Consider the following 19,296-nt stretch of genomic DNA (forward strand, 5'->3'; position numbering starts at 1 on the left):
TCGCGTAAAGGTAACGTGTACTCCCTCCGTCCAGGTGTATAGAGCATGCACGTTGTTTTAGGTCGTTAATTTAACTATTTAAATATGTATTATATGTAATAAATAATATACCATTAGATTCATGTGAGGATGTAGTTTTTGAATATGTAATTTTTATTATATATAATATATATTTAACTAGTTAAATTAATAACATAGAATTACGTGCATATCCTATACACCCGTCTTCCCCGTGCATGCCTGTAGCTCCCTGTCATCCGGGCCCACCACCCGTCCTTTCTGAAGATTCCCCTTCTCCCGCCACGTGGCCATCCTTCCGAGCAACGCCAGGGTCGGCGCGGTTCCCTCGTCCCACAACACCGACACAACGCCAGGGTCGCCATTCAAGTCCACACCAACGTTACGCGGGCCCCACACCCGCCGCCTCCTCTTCCTTCTCCGTCTCCCCCTCGCAGCGTCGCGCCAGTGCCCGTGATCAGTGCAGGCGGGCGGCGGCAGCTTTCCACCTCCCCTGGCACAGCTCGATTCCCCTCTCGGTCTCTCCGGCTTCATCGCAAGCTCGCATTTGCTTAGCCGCGCGAAGAAACGGCGCCGCCGCGGGCCGCGGCCGGAGGCCCTGCACCCTAAACCCTAGCAATGATGAGTTACCAGAGCCCGACGGCCCAGCGGATGCACGCGGCGCCGCAGCTCCCGGCGGCCGTGGCGCGGAGCTCGCGCGGCTCGAGGCGCGGCTGGGGCAGTGCGCCGACCCGGATGCGCGGCAGCGGCTCGCGGGGCTCGGCGAGGCGGCGGCGGCGCGGGTGCTGCGCACGGTCGCCGAGTCGCGGACGCCCGTCAAGACGCTCTCCGGCTTCATCAGGTACCTGGCGGACAAGGCCGAGAAGGAGCTGGAGACGATGCACCGCAACGCGCGGGACATCCCTCCCGCCGAGAGCGCCGCCTGTTGCAGCTCCGGCCCTTCGCAGGGAGGTGAGCGAGTTTTTCCCCTTTTATTATGGCTGCTTGATTGAATGCAGAATGCAGTCAGTGGATGAGTGTGCATTTATTGGTTCCCACAATGGTGCATTTTTTAGTGGATTTTTGGATGGATGTATGCGCACATCGTGCGAGAATGCGGCTACCGCAGTGCTGCATTTTGTGGCGAAAGGGATCCTTTTTATTCAAATTTTACGGTTGGATCGTCGGTCCCTGCTCTACTTTTGGAAACACTCCCGCGTTTCAATGTGAATGGAGTTAAGTGGTGCTTTCTTTCAGTTGTTCGGCTGGATCTGTTTGATGCTTGGCGGCAGGGATTGTCAAAATGGCCATGTTGTTTTCTTTTGTTGATTTCGTGGAGCTCCGCTTCAGATTTCTTTATCATATTCTTCCTTGGCATCGGCCAAGTCATGATTTTGGATTCTGCTCCCTATCGTTTGAAGGACATCACCTTTGACCCATCCTCATTCCTCAGTATGATGGTGTTTCCACACTTCCTACCTCTGCAATCATGGCTGACTTGGTCTGCATGTTGTTGATTTCGCATACATCTTTCTGTAGCTAGTACACGTTGCCCAAACTGTGAACTGTGAAGTGTTACTAGTCATTTCATCCAGTCTGCTTCTCTTGCCCCTTGCTAGTAGGTGTTGATTCCTTGCCTTTGTTTTGTACAGTATATGCTTTACTGTTCTTCGAACTAATCATGAAATCTTTGGTTAAGCAGATGACTCTGTTTCTGGGCCGCAGTACCATAGCGATGATCAAGTTGATGTTCAAAGCCCTTACACTGAAGAAATAGCTTTTCGTCTCTCAAACCATGCTGGGAGTCCCAGTCAACCGAGGCCTATCAATTTGCAAGATAACTTGGGTCCTGTCAGAGAAATTGTTCATGTAGAGCCAAACCTGGCCACGATGGCAGCTAATACTCCATCTGGTCGGGCCTCCTTGCAAATCCAGGATGACATACAGATTAATGATCCTATCCGAGCAATGACTCCTGCTATGATGCCGGCAACAACCCAGCCCTGGATGGCAGCCGCGAACCCATCCTCAATGACACCTGCTATGATGCCGGTTCCAACCCTGCCGTGGATGGCAGGCGAGAACCCGTGCGCTTGGATCCCGCTCCTGAACCTGGACTATGTTCCTACACCTGCGATGAATCCTCTGGTATCAAGCCAGACACCTATGCAGATTAATAGTCCTATCCAAGCAAGGGCTCCTGATGTTATGATGCAGGGGGGTAGCCCTGGCCATTGCATGTCCATTGGGCTGCATAACAATATGAGGATTGAAAGCCCCATACGAAATGCCCTTCATACACCTCCGAGAAGTGTTTCCACACCAAGCCCTGTGCGGGATCTTTCAAGACCTGTTCAGCGAATGGTTCTTCTGTCAGGAAGCCCACATAGCCCAGTATGGGCAATGGCGCCAAGTTGTGCAACCTATCATGCCACAGCAAATACATTGAGGGAGAAAGCAAGTCCTCAAATGCAAGCACTGGAGGAATTGGAGTTCATGAAGAGATTTATGATTTGTGCATACCTTCATCAGTGAGTTCCTCTTTGAGTCATACGTTTAATTTGTTCACTTCCATGGATGGCTTATTCAGACAATCACTATTTCCTAAAGTACATGTGCCTGTTGTTCTCAGTAAATTTAACCTTTAAGGCAAAACTGTCTTGTATATGTGATGCAGTTCCTATTATGTCTTCTGTTTGATTTACAGGAAGAGGATAGAAGATGAACTATCTGTGGACTATATTAGATCCTTGAAGTACCTTTCCATGCTTCATTTTGAGCCAGAAATCTGGAGAGCATTTGGTCGCAAGTATATAAAATTTTCAGATAGAGTGAAGGTTTTTTCTATATCAATCTCTTGTTTTTTATCTTATTTAATGATAGGTCTCTTAACAATGGTCAAGTATGATGCTCTTCTATCATAGTAGCACATGATATATCCATCCAGTGGAACCAGAGCTATATATAATTTGCAGATGTGCAGAAAGATTCAAGTGTTTTGGCTTCTAGTTTGCACATGAATGTATATCATAATGTCATGCCTATTGTGCCGAATATGTATATCACAACTTTTGCCTAACTTCAACGCTTGGCATTAATTGATTTCAAACTAGGAAAACAAGTAAAATTAATTACATGCAACACAACAGCTTGAAATTGCTGTAGCTGGTTTGTTGGCTAGATGGGACATCACATGTCATTTCCCCTTTATTTTTCTGGATGCTATATTTTGTACAGTCGTACTGATCCATCATAGTTCTAAAATCCTTTAGCGATACAACTAGATGAATTGATTTGTTCATTCAAAGTTTTGTTATTTTGAACCTTGTCCGCTATCAATTCCATGTTTCTACTCGCAGTTCTCACACTCCTTGTAAGAATTATTGTAGACACATTACCGAAAAAGGCTCCATACCCCGCTTTACAGATACAACACAACCACGTACAAGCCAACCGAAAACGGAGGTCCACAAAAGTAAGAACAGGGAAACACACAAGAAAAGAGTACAATAAGTCTAGCTGAGGTCATCAGCACAACAGTCCTTAAGATACAATAATGCCTCACGAAGGTAGGTGGCCATGAGCAGCCGAGACGCAAGCTCCTTGTACTTCCTAGTCATGTCGTCGACGGCCGCCCTATCCCGCCGTTTGCAGAGGGGTCTCCAAAGCTGCAGAAAGCCACAAAGTTTGTAGATCGCATCAGTGGGCCTGACCGGAAAGACACGCTCAATAACGAGTTTATTCCTAATGCACCATAAAGTCCATGCCAAGGTCCCAAAATTGATCCACATTAATCTGTGGACCTGGCCCGAGCAGGCCAATAGCAAGTGGAAGAACTCCAGGAAACTTGTAGGACACCACCCATTGTCCCACACGCCCCTAAGGGCACTCCACAAAAATTGGGCCGAAACGTGGTAAAAGATGATGTGATTGAGATCCTCGTCGACCTCGCAAAGGGGACACACTCCGGTTCCCGGGCCACTGCGCTTGCGAACCTGGTCACCTGATGGCAGCCGACCGTGCACCAGCTGCCATAGGAAAATTTTAATTTTAGGCAGAAGCATAGTTCGCCAAATTTCCGTTAATTCCTCCGTACCTTGACCAGCTGCCATCCTGCCATAAAGGGATTTAGTAGAGAAACAACAAGATGGGTCAAGATGCCAATAGGTGGCGTCCGTCGCGTCCAAGAGGGCCATACACGCTAGGAGCGACTCCACCAGCCCCCATCCCACCGCCTCATCCGGGTCAAACATGCGCTGGAACGTGAGTACAGTACCCCCATTCTGGACCTCTAGAGCAACCGAGATAGCCAGTTGGTTGGAAATAGCGAAGAGCGCCGGAAATTGCGCCCTGAGAGGGTTGTTTGTTGCCTGCCCAACAATCTAGCCAAAAACGGGTGTCAGATCCCGTCCCTACCGTCACCGCTGCCCCCAGGCGGAAACACGGTTTAAGTGACTGAATCTCCTGCCAGAACTGGGAACCTCTCGAGTACAAACACATCGAAAAGGATTGGCCCCTGAGATATTTCGCCTTAATAAGGCCGAGCCACAAGCCTCCCTCGCCCTGGAAAATGTGCCAAATCCATTTGGTCATAAGGCGAATATTCATACATCTAGTAGAGGTAATGCCCAGACCCCCCTGGTCTTTAGGCATGCAAATGTCGTTCCACTTAACCATATGATACTTCTGTTTACCGGCCTCTCCTTGCCAAAAGAACCCAGACTGGAACTTGTCCAAGTCAGTTGTGCCACCTCCCGAAAGAGGTTAGGCCCATTGGCCAGTGCAAACATTGGCAAGCTCACATTAAGCAGCAAGAATAATCTCTTTCAATGAGAATAATGTAGCATATATATATTTCATTTTCCCTCTAATAAATGATACCTTGAGGCTGATGGAATTATTCCCCTTTTCTCAACTTGATGCTTGTAGAACCTTGATTCCGACCCAGGTGCAGCAAGAGTCTACCATTGTATTGTAGAGATAACAGGGGATTCTGTAGTGAAAGTTTTCAAGGTTTGTTACACTTCTAATATTTCTGCATCATCTTCTTATATTTATTGTTTCACTGTGATATTATGTTGATGACCTGCTATTCGATGTATGCGCACCTACCGACCATGTTTTTTTACTGCTTCTGTTGATTTATTTCGAGTGTGTTTGTTCCTCTAGATTTACCTATAGGTATATTCCAGACACGCATACTGTGCAAGCTGTAACAAAGTGTAAGTATGCATTTTATGATAATCATGTGATTGTGATTGCATAAGTTGGTGAATCATGTGTAGCAGTATGCTAGTATAATTATGAATATTTAGGCAAATGTCAACAAAACTAATTCCTTTAGGGACCAAAATCGACAAATGTTGCGTACAACAAGGAATTTCCATTTGAAGGTCAGACCAATCTTATATTTTAACTTTATTTGACTGGAGACAGGGACCATATGTACAAAATATGCGGACTCATTTGCAAAAAATTGTTGGTGATGATAACGTCCTCTTGGTAAAGTTTATGGGGCAATCTTCAGAGCCTGTGACTGATTTTCTACCTTACCATAAGGTTGCCGAAGATGGTATTATTCTGGGTTTGCGCTGCTACCGTTTTTTTGGTAAGTTCTCCTCTTATAATATTCTCAGTTTTTCTTTGTTAACAAGATTGCCATACCGAGGAGTGTGCATACTGTAGAGACGATTTCTGCCTTCTGTGGTGTGCCACTAGGTGTTAATAAGCTGATCCCTGCATAGGCTGGCACATACGGATTATTTGCAGGTGTATGAGAATGAGATAGAGCAAGATTTCATTTAGTTATATGACATTTAGATGAGAAGATCCAGGAAAAGACGTGTTTGTGTTTGGTTGATTAGAATTGAATAATATGCATATCATTGTATTCCATTTTGATTTATTCAATTAATGCCAAACTTGATTTATAGAACCCCGAATGATCATTGATTGTTGGCACCCAACCCACCCTTAATTACTACTCCCTCTGTAAAGAAATATAAGAGCATTTAGATCACTAAAGTAGTGATGTAATCGCTTTTATATTTCCTTACGGAGGGAGTATTAATTAGTATGGTTTTCCAGTGTTACCACTGCCTAATCTTTCCTACTTATAATACTTATAAAGGTTGGAGTTGGTGAGTTCACATGTGGGACCAACAACCTTCACCAGTAAACAAATGCACCTCTACCCACATTGGAAACAGCAACCTTCCAAGTATATGAATAAACAAATGTATTTCTACTCATATGTGGGACCTAACACAGCTAAACAAATACACTACTACTTTCATGTGAGACCAACACTTGCAGAAGGCACAAATAACAAATGCAGATATGCGACTCCAACTCAATATAATGCTTTTGTTTGTCATTTTTTTTTCCTTCCCAGCGAAGTTATTTCAGTTTTATATCACAAAACAAGAGAGTGAATAAATTGCAATTCCAAAACGATGATAGACCTTGTCCTCCTGTCTTACCCGATCCACAACCTTGTGCAGTCAACATACCAATGTCAATTCTCATATGTTTCAACATTCGAAATGTTGTATCTGTAAAGGACTATGGTCACTTAAGATTCTCCAATGCCTGACGCATGATTTTTTGTTGTTTGTATGCTTGTTCTTTTCAATAGTGAACTGCGCGCAAAGGTCCTATGATGCCAACGTATTTGGACGATTTCCTAAGCCAGTGACCTATCTCCTCGTATCTTATAGTTTTGTTGGTACGCACATGCATTGTGGTAGTACTAGTACTCCAGCACCAAGAGAGTGTAATTACAATAAATTCAGCTATAATTGTTAACAATGTATATTTATTACCAAGATGCGTCAATGCCCCACCGGCAGTCACTTGGGTGATTATGTTCACAGTGCTGTTCACAGTCACTTGGGTGTGTGTGTGTGGGGGGGGGGGGAGGGGGGGGGGTAAACTTGGTCTACAGTGAAATATTGGTAAGAGGTGCCAAACTGTAGCAATACAAACAACTTGTCTTGGAATTTAAACTGCTAGATTGTCCATATGTTTACTTGGATCATGGGGGATAGTCTAAACAATCATGTCACAAGAAGCAGCGGCCAAAGAGACCAACCATAGGAGTAGATGGTGTCTAGAGCATAGGAGTTTAATGTTGAGATTGGCATGGCTCTATGCAGCAAAATGGAGACCATGCCTACCATAAGTATTGTCAATGTTGGTTCAAATATTGTGATGATGGCAGCGACAGTAAATCATGGACAATGGTGGCCTTCCTTTTCTTTTAACCTTTTGAGGAAAGGTTGGTACAGTTGTGGCCTCATGATGGTTAGAGGAGGTTGGCGAAGCATCAGATTTAGGATTGTATGGTTGACGTATATGTGAATTACCCAACCTTCACCATCAGTTCGGACTTTTGGTTCAACTGGCAGGTGCTTTAACCTTAATATGCTATTATAGCCAAAAGGTCTTGGGTTCAAGTCTTGACTTCCGCAATTAAATAAAAAAATTGCTTGCCCCCTTCCTGTCCTTTTTTTGGCCTTGTCAAACCACTCCTAAGTGGGGGTGTCGAAGTATATGTAAATTACCTAACCTTCTCCATCCATTAGGACTTATGGTTCTACTGGTTGGTGCTTGGAACTTAATATGTATGGCATAGAGCTTGAGAATAACATGCTGATCTCGTTATAACTACCCTATGTTATGCTGTGAATGGAGAAGAGAAGCATGAGAGGTTAAATCAGAGTCCAGTGGAAAGGTGATGTCATTTCCATGAGTTGAAAGTAGTGTCTGACAATGATGTGCTAGGTGGGAACACATGCTATTAGATTGGCAAACAATACAGTAGTGAAGAGTCCTTGGTATTGCGCTTGTGAGATGTGTCATGGCGATAGTGTATTCGTGACATAGGGTTAGGTTTTAGGACCTCTCTACATGTTTAGATGTGTCATGGCGATGGCGATAGTTCTCATGAAAAGACAATTTAGACTTGCTAATCCACTCATCTACATGTTTAATGTGAGGGACAGTCAAGTATATTCTTATGATTTCTACTTTGCTTGTTGCCTCTGTTACTTGCATTGGGATTTAGGAATATGGTATCTTCCATGGTTGGAAAATTGGCTCGCTGATGTTGTGAGCACGTGCATACTGGAAAACACAGCGCAATATATGGTTGAAAAGTAAGACTTGTTTTCATCTGGCAAATGAGATACCAGTGCTATTTTTCTTGTTAGCAAAACCTATGATATTGTAAAGTGCTTCCCTTAGGTTTCTTGCAGCTAACTTGAGGTTGGTTTCACGAACTTTCTTGACTGATGTCTATTTATTTAGTTTACAAGGATGGAGGAAAAGATGAGAAAAAGAAAGAAGAGAAAATAAATTGGGAAAACAAGAACTGCGCTTCAGGCGTGAAATGCTACTTTGTTCGCACAGAGTCTGGATGGAATATGGATGAACCTTACATACTCTCTGGCAAGACAATCAATCAGGCTCGCAAACTATTCATGCACATACATACCGCTCCCACCTTGGCGAAATATATGGCTAGGTTTTTTCTTCTAACGTTATTGAATAGTACCAGCCTATTGATGTTGTGTTGTTGTTAGATGAATGATATGTTGTTGCTACCATGATGGGAATATTCTTAGAAACAAGCAAAAAGAGGCATATTTCAGAAGGCTAAAGTTCCATTTAGTTGGAAGATAAGCTTGTACTACATGAGAAATCCAATTACCTAGGTTTTCTGTTCCTCGTCCCCATGTTGCTGCTGTTGAACTATTTAAAACCCTCTAAACAGACAAAACCCTGATTTTTATTGTAATTTGCTGTCCCCATGTTGCTGCTTTTATACTATTTAAAACCTCTGAACAGACAAAATCCTGATTTTTTATGATCTTGCTGTCCCCATGGCTGTTGCTGTAGTCTCTCTGTTTAAAACTTGTGTTCTTCCATTGGATGTTGCAGGTTTGCTTTGATACTATCAAAAACTATCACAATGGAGGTTGATTTATCAGCGGTTCATGTTATACAGCTTGATGATAAACCTTGCATCGTAAGTCTCTCATTCCACTGTATTTGATCTTGCTTCTGAAATGTAAACTTATCTCAATGTAATATTTCAGGATGGATATGGGGGCATTCTTGAACGAGATGGGGAACTCCTGATCCATACTGATGGAACTGGCCTAATATCTGAAGATTTGGCTAAGAAATGCCCACCAATTATGTATAAGGGAAAACTTTTGAAGCCACAAGTTTGTGCACTTTCCCTTCATGCCTTATACCTTTATAGTAGAATTTATGAACCTTAGTTATAATATATTTTCTTACTTATGTAGATTTTTGTTTGCTCCCCTGATGTTTATTGTTTTGTAAATGATGAAGCAAACTTGAATTATGGTTTACCAGATCACTGTATGCATACCGAAACAACTTGGATAAACAAGATTCCTTACTGTTGCTAAATAATACACCATGGTGGTAGAACCACATTTAAACTGGCTCAGGTGGTTAAATAACACATAGACATTTGTTTTATCTTCAGGGAATTGGTTAGACGATTTTGCAGTCTGGGGTATTAAACCATCAATCCCCCCGGGATTCTGGGGGTTAAATAGACTCCTTGTTTATACAAGGCACATTTCAGCATACAACTTCTCTGCTTTCAGATTGTTCATATCACTGCACTATTCCTTTTGGGTTCCTTTAAAATTAGATTGCATTTGAAAACACGAATATTGTTAAGGTTTATGCATGTGGTTACTGTTACCATATTCACTTTCTTTCTTGTTCCAACCGAAGTATCTTTCACTGATCATTCCTTATTTTTCAAAGAGTTCCATTAGATCAAGTGGTACTAGTAATTTCTATATCTGTCATTCATGTACAAAACGACTACTGCTGCATTTCCTCTATAAATGCCCCCCCTCGTGGAATTCATGCTCTTCAAAACTTTCAGCAAGGATTGCTATTGGCAGTATATTATTCTAACTCGCTAAAAGAGTTTTTTTTTTCGAGAAAACACAAAGGACCTTTGTGTTTCATTTCAGAGGTCCTTTGCGTTTTCTCGAAAAAAACTCTTTTAGCAAACCTCTTATTGTTTTATTATGCCTTGCTCAGGATGTTCAGGCTTGTGATGATACACTTATGCCGTCTCCCCATTCGAAGAGACAACGGTCTATCGCCAGTAAACCTGTATCGTGTTAACCATGTTCTGATATACTGCATTATGAATGTGTTATGATTTAACTAATATATTTGTTGTTTCTTATCTGTTCTTCTCTAGCCTCTTCTTATTCAGTTCCGGATGTTCTATAAAGGATCAGCTGTTAAGGGAACTGCATTAATTGACAGAAGGGTATGGACTAAGAGTTTCAGACATTGTACCACTTCAAATTCAAATTACTAGTCTTATTATTTGTTGCATTCTTTTTAGCAAATACAAGCGGGCGCAAGTGTGCATATTCTTTTGATCCTTATAGCAGGATGGGGCCCTGGTGCATAGCGGACGGCTAAAGTGTGCTGATAATGTCAGAAGAGGTCACGGTAGACCGAATCTGACATGGGAGGAGTCCGTAAAGAGAGATTTGAAGGTCTGGAGTATCACCAGAGAACTAGCCATGGACATGGGTGCGTGGAAGCTTGCTATCCATGTGCCAGAACCATGAGCTGGTCGCGAGATCTTATGGGTTTCACCTCTAGCCTACCCCAACTTGTTTGGGACTAAAGGCTTTGTTGTTGTTGTTGTTGTTGTTGTTGTTGTTATTGTTATAGTAGGATGGTCTTAGTTTTGTTATGGGTCTGAAGTTTAGTGTAATTGTACATGAGCTCGAGTATAATTTCAAGAAATGCAGCAGTTAGCTGTTTTTCGTATATGATAGACAGATTGGAGAAACTATTACCACCTTTTATATCAGTTTACTGGTATCAGCTAAGCACAATTTCTTTGGTTCATGTTGATTTTCTCAGCGGGTGGTTATCTTCTTGCTGAACCTGTTGGTCATTCTTCATTTGTCTTTCTCCAATATACTCATTTGTTATATAGTTTTGAAGTTTACATAGCACGTGCTCTTATTATTTTATCTTGTCCAAACTTCAAACACTTTCTAAAGAATAACTTTATTTTCTGTTGCAGCTTCCTCCTGGAACTATTCTTGTACGGCCATCAATGATAAAAATAAAATCCGATCCAAAATTATGTGGTGTACAGTCCGTTAACTCTTGGGAATTGATAAAAATGAAAGCTGATCCAAAATCATATTGTGTCCAGTCGGTCAACTCTTTGGAAATTGTTACGACAAGGTATGACATGAACCTTTGAGTTGCACTCTTATGCTTATTTAGGCATTAAGTACATACTTAGTTACACGTCAATACTGTGGATTGCTATGTCTATGCATGTTGTTGGAGCTGTAAAGTCTCCTGAAAGTATTTATTTAATCCTTATCGGTGGCATTCAGATTACGCACAATAGTCAAGTGAACTTCTTTTGTTGCAGTTCACTGTGATGTTGTGTGGCTATGCTTTATTTGTCTTGACCCAGTCGTTTCTCGAATTCCGATTGAAATAAGTCCCTCCTAGGTTAGTTTCTCCTTTGTATCACTCCTACAATATAACTGTCAAAAATGGTATGTGGCGGCAACAGGGGAAAGTCTTTCAATTTGGAGAGGAATAAAAAATCTGAACCCACCGAAATCTCCAGAGTTTCTCATTTTAACAAACAAAAGCACTCTAAGAGTTTGCACTTTACTTGATCCTTTTCAAAGGAAAGGACATATTCCAAAAATAGAAGCTTCTTGGTTGACTTGTTTTTCTGAATTGGCAAGTCCTGTATACAGCAGGTTGAGTTTACCCTGAGTGAGGCGTTGATATCGAACTTAGCTTTGGTGCCTAAGAAGCTCTGTCCCACAAACCTTTCAAATCACTGCACTTGTTCTTCATTTTTCACACCTATGCAAATAAAAGATATACATGTTAATATCAGGAAAAAGGAAGCAACCTGTTTTGCCTTTGACGGTTAAACATGCTGTTTAGTTTTTTTAGCTGTGACTAATTACTTGCTTTTGCTTGATAGTTTAAACTTTTTGATGAGTTCATTGGTGCATGAAACTTGATGTGGTACTCGATAGTTTAAACTTTTTGATGAGTTCATTGGTGCAAAAAACTTGATGCGGTAGCATTTGGGAACTCATGGTGTAAGACTTTGGTGGGTGCTGGTTAAGTGGGGAGGTAAGAGTGATATTAAAGTGTGAGCGGGAGTGCCTACCTTTCTGCAACATCTTAAGCCATGTGAGTTAGGACATGTTGATTGTGCTTGGTTCACAAGAGGTATAATATCTTTCTTTGTTTCCTCAGCACTCAACCAAAAAGGACATTAACATCGAAGTACCTGATTGCACTACTTCGTTATGGAGGAGTTAAAGAAGAGTTCTTTATGGAGCTTCTAGAAAATGCAATTGAAGGGGCTGAGAACGCTCGTTGTGATTATGAGGACGCACTAAACAGTTAGTGGCATATTTTCCATGCACTACATTTTATGAATTGGCACATATATGTGCTTCTTTCTGCTCTTATCTTACAGTTAGGCTATGATAGTCTGCCATTTGCATTCACCTGCTTGCATTTGATACAAACCTCTTTTCGATCTTGTTCTTGCAGTTGCATTTGTCTATGCAGACATGGAGGATTCGCTATCGGCACGAATGATTTTGTCTGGAATTCCACTAGATGATGCATATTTGCAGTCCAGGCTGGCTATCATGGCTCAACAAGAAAGAAAGGGAATCAAGCAAGGAAAGCTACCAATCAGTAATTGCTTTTATTTGATGGGTACAACAGATCCGACAGGGAAACTCAAAGCCAATGAAGTTTGTGTGGTCCTGTAAGTGGTAGACATACTTTTTTGGATCTGCACGCCTTTTGAATTCTGTTATGTGTATATTCCCTTGATCCATGATTTTACTGGTCACACCATTTAGGAGTTTCTGAAGACACAGCTACTTTATTGATATTTGATGTTTCTGAAGTCACAAGGATATGCGTATTCGTGTGTGCGGACTGAAAAGTATTTTAAATTACAGTTCTAGAAGTGTGTGTGTTAGTTGACCTGACTGTGCTTCTGGTTGAAAAGAAGAGTTGTTAACCACTGATAATAATCATAATATTCCTTCATTATGAGTTAATTCTTTGATAAACCTGATTATAAGATCGTAACCATATGTGGGTATTTGGGGCTTCAAGCTGTTGTCTTGAGGGATATTTTAATGCCATTATTCCTTTCGGTTGGTCAGATATAGACTGACCTGACGTTATATAGTCTAAAGGGAGATTGAGATTTAATTTGTATGTCTATTTGTATTTAGAAAAGTCTGTAAGAGATATTTTGGATTCCTAAAAGGTTTTGATATCGTGGAAGGCATTACAAACTTCCATTCTTTAGATGGTCTTAGGGTCCTTAAAACATCCATCATGGTGCAGCCATTATTTATTGGAGTACTGAAAGCAGTTCCTTTTTTCTGCACCGAGATGCAAGACTTTTGTGTTTTCTCAAATAAAAACAGTTATTTCCCTCTCTCCTTTCTCTGTTTGTTACTTACTTTATACGCTTTTATTAAACAGTGAGAATGGACAATATTGTGGAAATGTGCTTGTCTACAAACATCCTGGGTTACACTTCGGTGATATACATGTCTTGACAGCAAGATACATCAAGGATATAGATGATGTAGTAGGATATTCAAGATATGCTATACTTTTCCCTACCTCTGGCCCACGATCTTTGGCTGATGAGATGGCCAATAGTGATTTTGATGGGGACATGTACTGGGTCTCGATAAACGAAGAGGTCAGTTCATTGCTAATTGACATTTTATTTTGAATTTCATTGGAAAACATCATCTTCCATGGCCCGTTTCAGACCTCAATAACCAAAGTGGCCCTTCTTTTTGCAAGGACAAATGCCACTTTGGTCGTTACCCTTAAAATATTAACTATGCTAGCTTCTTCATTTTTAAAGGACTTCAGTTATTCATGTCCTAGCATTAGTACTACTCATTGCTTATCCTTGTCGAGCCTTTGGCAATTTCTGAACTATATATAGGTTTTCTAATACATGCTTTGTTACTACATTGGCTACAATAGATTCATCAAGTCATGTGTATCATTGCAGTAGTGATGAAGCATTATAAAATGGTTTTGGTATTGTAGCAATAGCACATTATGCCTTTTAACCTCTCAATGTATTGTACCACTTTGATAGTAAATATGCTATTTTCAGTTATTAAAGCAGTTCAAGCCTTCTAACCCGTGGGAATGGGGCGAAGTAAATAAACCAATACAGGCCGAGAAAAAGTGTCTTCTGAATTTAGACGAACCCCTACTCGAGAGAAGTTTGTTTCATGAATTCTTAAAAGCAAGATTTGCACGCAGGTATTCATATCAAGTTGATTTGTTATTTTTCTGATTTATGCTGATAATCATTACAAATTCACAAGCGTCTGTTTTTAAAACAGCACTTCAGCATGTATGTGTCACTAGGATACAATTTTCTTCTGAAGATGAGTTTTCCAGCAAGAATCTCGCTTAGACAACAAATTTCTTGTTACACCCTGCCGATAGCGGGTCAACGACTAAAAACGTGCTCCGAGAGCAGAGAGCTCCTCAACCTTTCTCTGGCCATGAGACAGGGGATTGGCGTATATGTTACGCGCTGCTTGTGCATTTTGATAGGTGGAAAATGTAATATAGCCACCATTCAAATGAATTAATTCACATATAGCTGTCTTCAGTCCACCCGGGAAATGCTTCATACGAGTACATGTTATCAGTCTCAACTGGAGCAGGCCATATCTGTTGAGTTTTATTATTTCCTTTTACTCGTTTGGTTAGTGTAAATCTTGAGTGAAAATCCCCTTATCTTTCATGTTGTTTGCATGACTGTTTCGCAATACTCCATTGTAGAAGATAAATAGGATTTGCATTTTACTAAAATGGGATAGTCAATGTTGTATCCCATTTTAGTAAAATGCAAATCCTATTTATCTTCTACAATGGAGTATTGGGATAGTCAATGTTGTATGCCCGGCTCCGCTCTGCTCCCCGCTCCACCCACCCCTAGCCTAGCTTTGCCCCGCATCCTCCCGCCGCCGTCGAGCTCCGCCGGCACCCTCCCCTCGCCATGGACCTCTCCTGCTCCAGCGAGGCGAGCTCCTCCGGCCATGAGCGCCGTAGGCAGGTCTCCCTCGACGGCTGTCCTCCGCGCGCTCCTACAGCGAGGTCGCCGCCTCCCCGCGCCCCCCGGTCCCGATGGCGGGCCAGCAGGCTGCTACGCCGCCCCGCGCCGACCCACCCGCCCCCCTGCGGCTGACGTGCGCAGGGTGCCGGCCACGGCTCGCCTAGGGCCGCGCTCGGAGATGCACCAGGTGGAGCGTGCTGGAGCCGCGGCCGAGGTCGACCAGGAGGGGTTCGAGCTCCCTCAGCGCCGGGACCGACGCCGCCGCCCTCGGCGTGCCGCTGCGCCAGGGCCCGCTCCGCTAGGGCCCGCTCCGCTAGGGCCCGCTCCGCCTTGCCCCCGCAGCCCTACAGCCGAGGAGGCGGTGGGCCTCTGCTTCCGCTGCCTGGACTCGCGCCACAGGGTGCGCGACTGCACCGGAGATGTCCGCTGCCGCCGCTGCCTCGTGTCTGGCCACGAGTCTTGGGAATGCCCAGACCGCCGCCGCTCCAGCACTCGCGCCCGCTCCCCGCGCGCGGCTATGACGAGGACCGCGCCGCCGGCGACGCCATGCCCCGTGGCGCTCTGCACACCAACGCTGCTGCCCCCCATGGAGGCCCAGGTATGCTCCGATGCCCCGTCCGCTCCGGTGCGGGTCATCCTTGCACGCTCCGTCGAGATCGAGGAGACGGAGGGCGTCTTGCGCCGGGCCATGGTGGCCACCATCACTGGGATGCGGCCCGCCGTCTCCGCGGAAGAGGTGGCCGAGCTGCTGCACACCTCCCTCGCCCTGCACCCCGGCGACTTCTCCGTGCACCTCCACCACCCGGAGGACTTCGTCATCGTCCTCGCCTCCCGTGAGCTCAAGCACCGCCTCGCCGGCGACCACTTCATCTCCGGCCCTCACTTCTCCCTCTCGCTACGCCCATGGTGCAAGCTCGCGCATGCCAGCTCCGGCAGGATGGACTACCGCGTCGAGCTCGAGCTCCGTGGGATCCCCGCCCAGGCTTGGCATCTCTCCACGGCGGAGCACATCCTGGGCAGCAGCTGCTGGATCGAGAGGTTGCACCCGAGCACGCGCTCTCGTGCCGACCTCGCCACGTTCCGGCTCTCCGCCCGCACCGCCGAACCGGCCCGCATCCACCGCCACGCCACCTTGAAGATCGTCGAGTCGCACCCCTCGCGCCGCCAGTCGGACGCCCCTGCCATCACCACCCTCACGTACCCCGGTGGCCATCACGCTCGCCCGTGCCGAGCTTGACGCCCCTGCGCCGAGCAGCCACGCCCCAGCAGCCGATCCCGACGACGGCCAGGACGGTGACCAGGAGCACCGCGACGACGACCCTGCCAGGCGCGCCCGCCAACGCCGCCTTGGTCGCAAGAGGCGCCGCACGGGCTGCACCTCTGCTGGTCGCGCCGACGGCATGCAGATGGACGACCTCCCCTGGCCGCGCAACCCGCGCCCGCAGCGCGCCGACGGCATCTCCGGGGTTGCTGGCTGGACTTCGACCTGTGAAGTGCGACGTACGGTCACGCAGCCGGTGGCGCCCCGCCCGTTCCGCATCATCCGGCCTTGGCCTGGCCTACGCGGGGCCCGCGGTACCCGTCGACCTCGTCAGCCCCCTGAAAAAGTGCAGGGCAAAGCAGTCAAACCTGCCCTGCCTCTGATCCCCAGGCCGACAGAATCAGAAGCCGCAGAGGGGGAGCCCACACCCGTGGCTCAGGATCGCTCGCAGGTCCCCAACTTTGGCGCGGGCCCCAGCTCGGATTCGACCACACGGTCGCCCGACGCGGTCGTGGAGGGCATCGGGACACCGCTTCGCGCTGCACCAACCCCATCTGCCCAACCAGATCAGCCGCTTTTAGTGGGGTCCATATCTTTGGACGCAACGATCCCTGCCGAAGCTGATCCCCACGCGGATGACGAGACCCTGGTCCGGTCGATGGCGGGCGCGATGACGGCGGACCCTGCCAGCCCAATTCTCACTTCCTCGCCTGATGCGGGTGCGCCCACCACTACCGTGGCTGCCCCACCCCCTGCTGACACGCATATCAGCCCCCCGGCTACACCACCTCCCGCAGACGCGCCAATCAGCCCTGCAGATGCGCCAATCAGTCCTTTGGCTTCCCCTGCGGGCCGTTTCGCTTCCCCGCCAATCACCATGCTGCGACCGCGCCATCGGCGACCCACCGAGACATGGACATTGGGAGAGTTCCTCTCGTCCGCCACAAAGCACATCAGCGCTGTCCTCCCCACCCCAGGAAAGCGCCTGCCGGCCGGCACTGAACTTCTCTCCGCGACGGGGCCGATCCGCGTCCTCCTCGGCCTCCAAGACCGCTGCTCCTCCCACGGCTGAGCGTCGGGCGCAGGTGCAGGTCCTCCGCACCCTCGGCATCTTGGGCGTCAACCAGCAGATCACCGCTGCCGAGATGCGGGCCTATGACGGCATCTTCGCCGCGCCCATCCCCCGGTCTGTGCTCGCTGCGATCGCAACGCTGGTTGATCGCGAGCTGCCTCCCCTCCAGGGACCGGGGCCGACCGCGACCTCGGTGGAAGGCGGCCCCATCGCGGTCTAATTGCTGGGTGCAGCACCTGTCGAACATGTTCTCATGAATTATGACCTCAAACTTGTAATCTGGAACGCCCGCGGCTTGAACGCGCGCGCTCGTCGTTCGGCCATTCGCTCGCTCATCTGTACCAGAGAGGCATCCATTGTTTGCATTCAAGAAACAAAGATGGAGTTCATTTGCTCGTCGACCGTCCTTGAGACGCTTGGCTCCGAGTTCGACGAATACGTCTACCTGCCGGCAGTTGGCACCCGCGGTGGCATACTCTTGGCTTGGAAGAGCCGGTCCGTCGCCCTCTCCAACCAGTCGTTCGGCACGAACACGCTCTCGGTCAGAGTTGCCATGCCTGGCACCCCCGCCTGGTGGCTTACCGTGGTATACGGGCCCTAGGCCGACGCGACGAAGATCGCCTTCCTACAGGAGCTTCGCGACGTGCGAGCTGCCTGCCCTGGACCTTGGATGCTATGCGGGGACTTCAACTTGATCTATCGCGAGGAGGATAAGAACAACCGCAACCTCAACCGCCGCATGATGGGCAAGTTTCGCCGCCTGATCGACGACCTTGCGCTCAAAGAAGTATACCTCAACGGTCGCTGGTACACGTGGTCAAACGAGCAATCGCCGCCGACGCTCGTGCGCCTCGACAGCGTCCTGTGCACATCAGACTGGGAAGAGCTACATGGGGAGTGCCACCTCCGCTGCCTCGCGTCTGTCGTCTCTGACCATAGCGCTCTGTTGCTGGACTGCTGCCCCTTGCCTCGCGCTCACCGGCGATTCCACTTCGAGCAGTTCTGGCTCCGCCTGGATGGCTTCTAGGACGTGGTGACCATGGCTTAGGGCTCCGTCACTCATTGCGATCCCTTCAAGCGCATGGTGCTACGCCTCCAGGCCACCGCCCGTGCGCTTACTAGCTGGAGCGCCCGCTCGGTCGACGGTGTCCGCCTCAAGCTCGCAATCGCGCGGGAGCTGATCTCTCGTTTCGACAAGGCGCAAGAGGACCGGGCCCTCACCCCCGACGAGCGCTGGCTACGCTCCCAGTTGAAGGTATCCTACCTCGGGCTTGCCTCGCTCGAGCGCACCATTGCCCGCCAGCGAGCGCGGATTACCTCGTTGAAGGACGGTGATGCCAACACCTCCTTCTTCCACCGCCAGAGCACCTACCGCAGGCAGAAGAACAGGATCTACAACATCAGCATCGACGGTCACACGATTTCTAGCCACGACGACATGACGGACGCGGCCTTCGCACACTTTGATGGCCTACTTGGCACCGCCGTCGACCGCGAGTGCTCGCTCCTTCTTGACGAGCTCATCGAGCCCGCCGACGGCCTCCTCGCCCTCGAGGAGCCGTTCGCCGCCGAGGAAATCTGGCACGCTATTCAGCGACTCCCCGCGCATAAGGCGCCGGGCCCCGACGGCTTCACTGCAGAGTTCTTGCGCGCTTGCTGGCCCACGGTGCGGCAAGACCCGGTGGACGTCTTCTAGCAGCTCTACGACATGCGCGGCCGAGGTTTCGACCGCCTCAACCAGGCGCTGCTCACCTT

The 19,296-nt window shown here is 47.1% G+C and overlaps 1 protein-coding gene across 1 annotated transcript in view; it reads left to right on the forward strand.

Annotated features, from left to right (window-relative positions):
• Positions 1-236: 236 nt before the first annotated feature.
• LOC123441542 (probable RNA-dependent RNA polymerase 3) overlaps positions 237-19,296 on the forward strand; it is a 33,802-nt gene continuing 14,742 nt past the window's right edge. Inside the window, exons 1-15 of the mRNA XM_045117932.1 lie at positions 237-969; positions 1,700-2,528; positions 2,705-2,834; positions 4,927-5,010; positions 5,434-5,605; positions 8,308-8,524; positions 8,941-9,028; positions 9,099-9,230; positions 10,096-10,170; positions 10,262-10,333; positions 11,111-11,277; positions 12,331-12,479; positions 12,634-12,856; positions 13,594-13,819; positions 14,252-14,403. Of these exons, the coding sequence (XP_044973867.1) occupies positions 237-969; positions 1,700-2,528; positions 2,705-2,834; positions 4,927-5,010; positions 5,434-5,605; positions 8,308-8,524; positions 8,941-9,028; positions 9,099-9,230; positions 10,096-10,170; positions 10,262-10,333; positions 11,111-11,277; positions 12,331-12,479; positions 12,634-12,856; positions 13,594-13,819; positions 14,252-14,403 (3,449 nt within the window). The remainder of the gene's footprint in view (positions 970-1,699; positions 2,529-2,704; positions 2,835-4,926; positions 5,011-5,433; positions 5,606-8,307; positions 8,525-8,940; positions 9,029-9,098; positions 9,231-10,095; positions 10,171-10,261; positions 10,334-11,110; positions 11,278-12,330; positions 12,480-12,633; positions 12,857-13,593; positions 13,820-14,251; positions 14,404-19,296) is intronic.

The sequence above is a fragment of the Hordeum vulgare genome, chromosome 3H (genome assembly GCF_904849725.1).
Source record: "Hordeum vulgare subsp. vulgare chromosome 3H, MorexV3_pseudomolecules_assembly, whole genome shotgun sequence".
NCBI lineage: Eukaryota > Viridiplantae > Streptophyta > Magnoliopsida > Poales > Poaceae > Hordeum > Hordeum vulgare.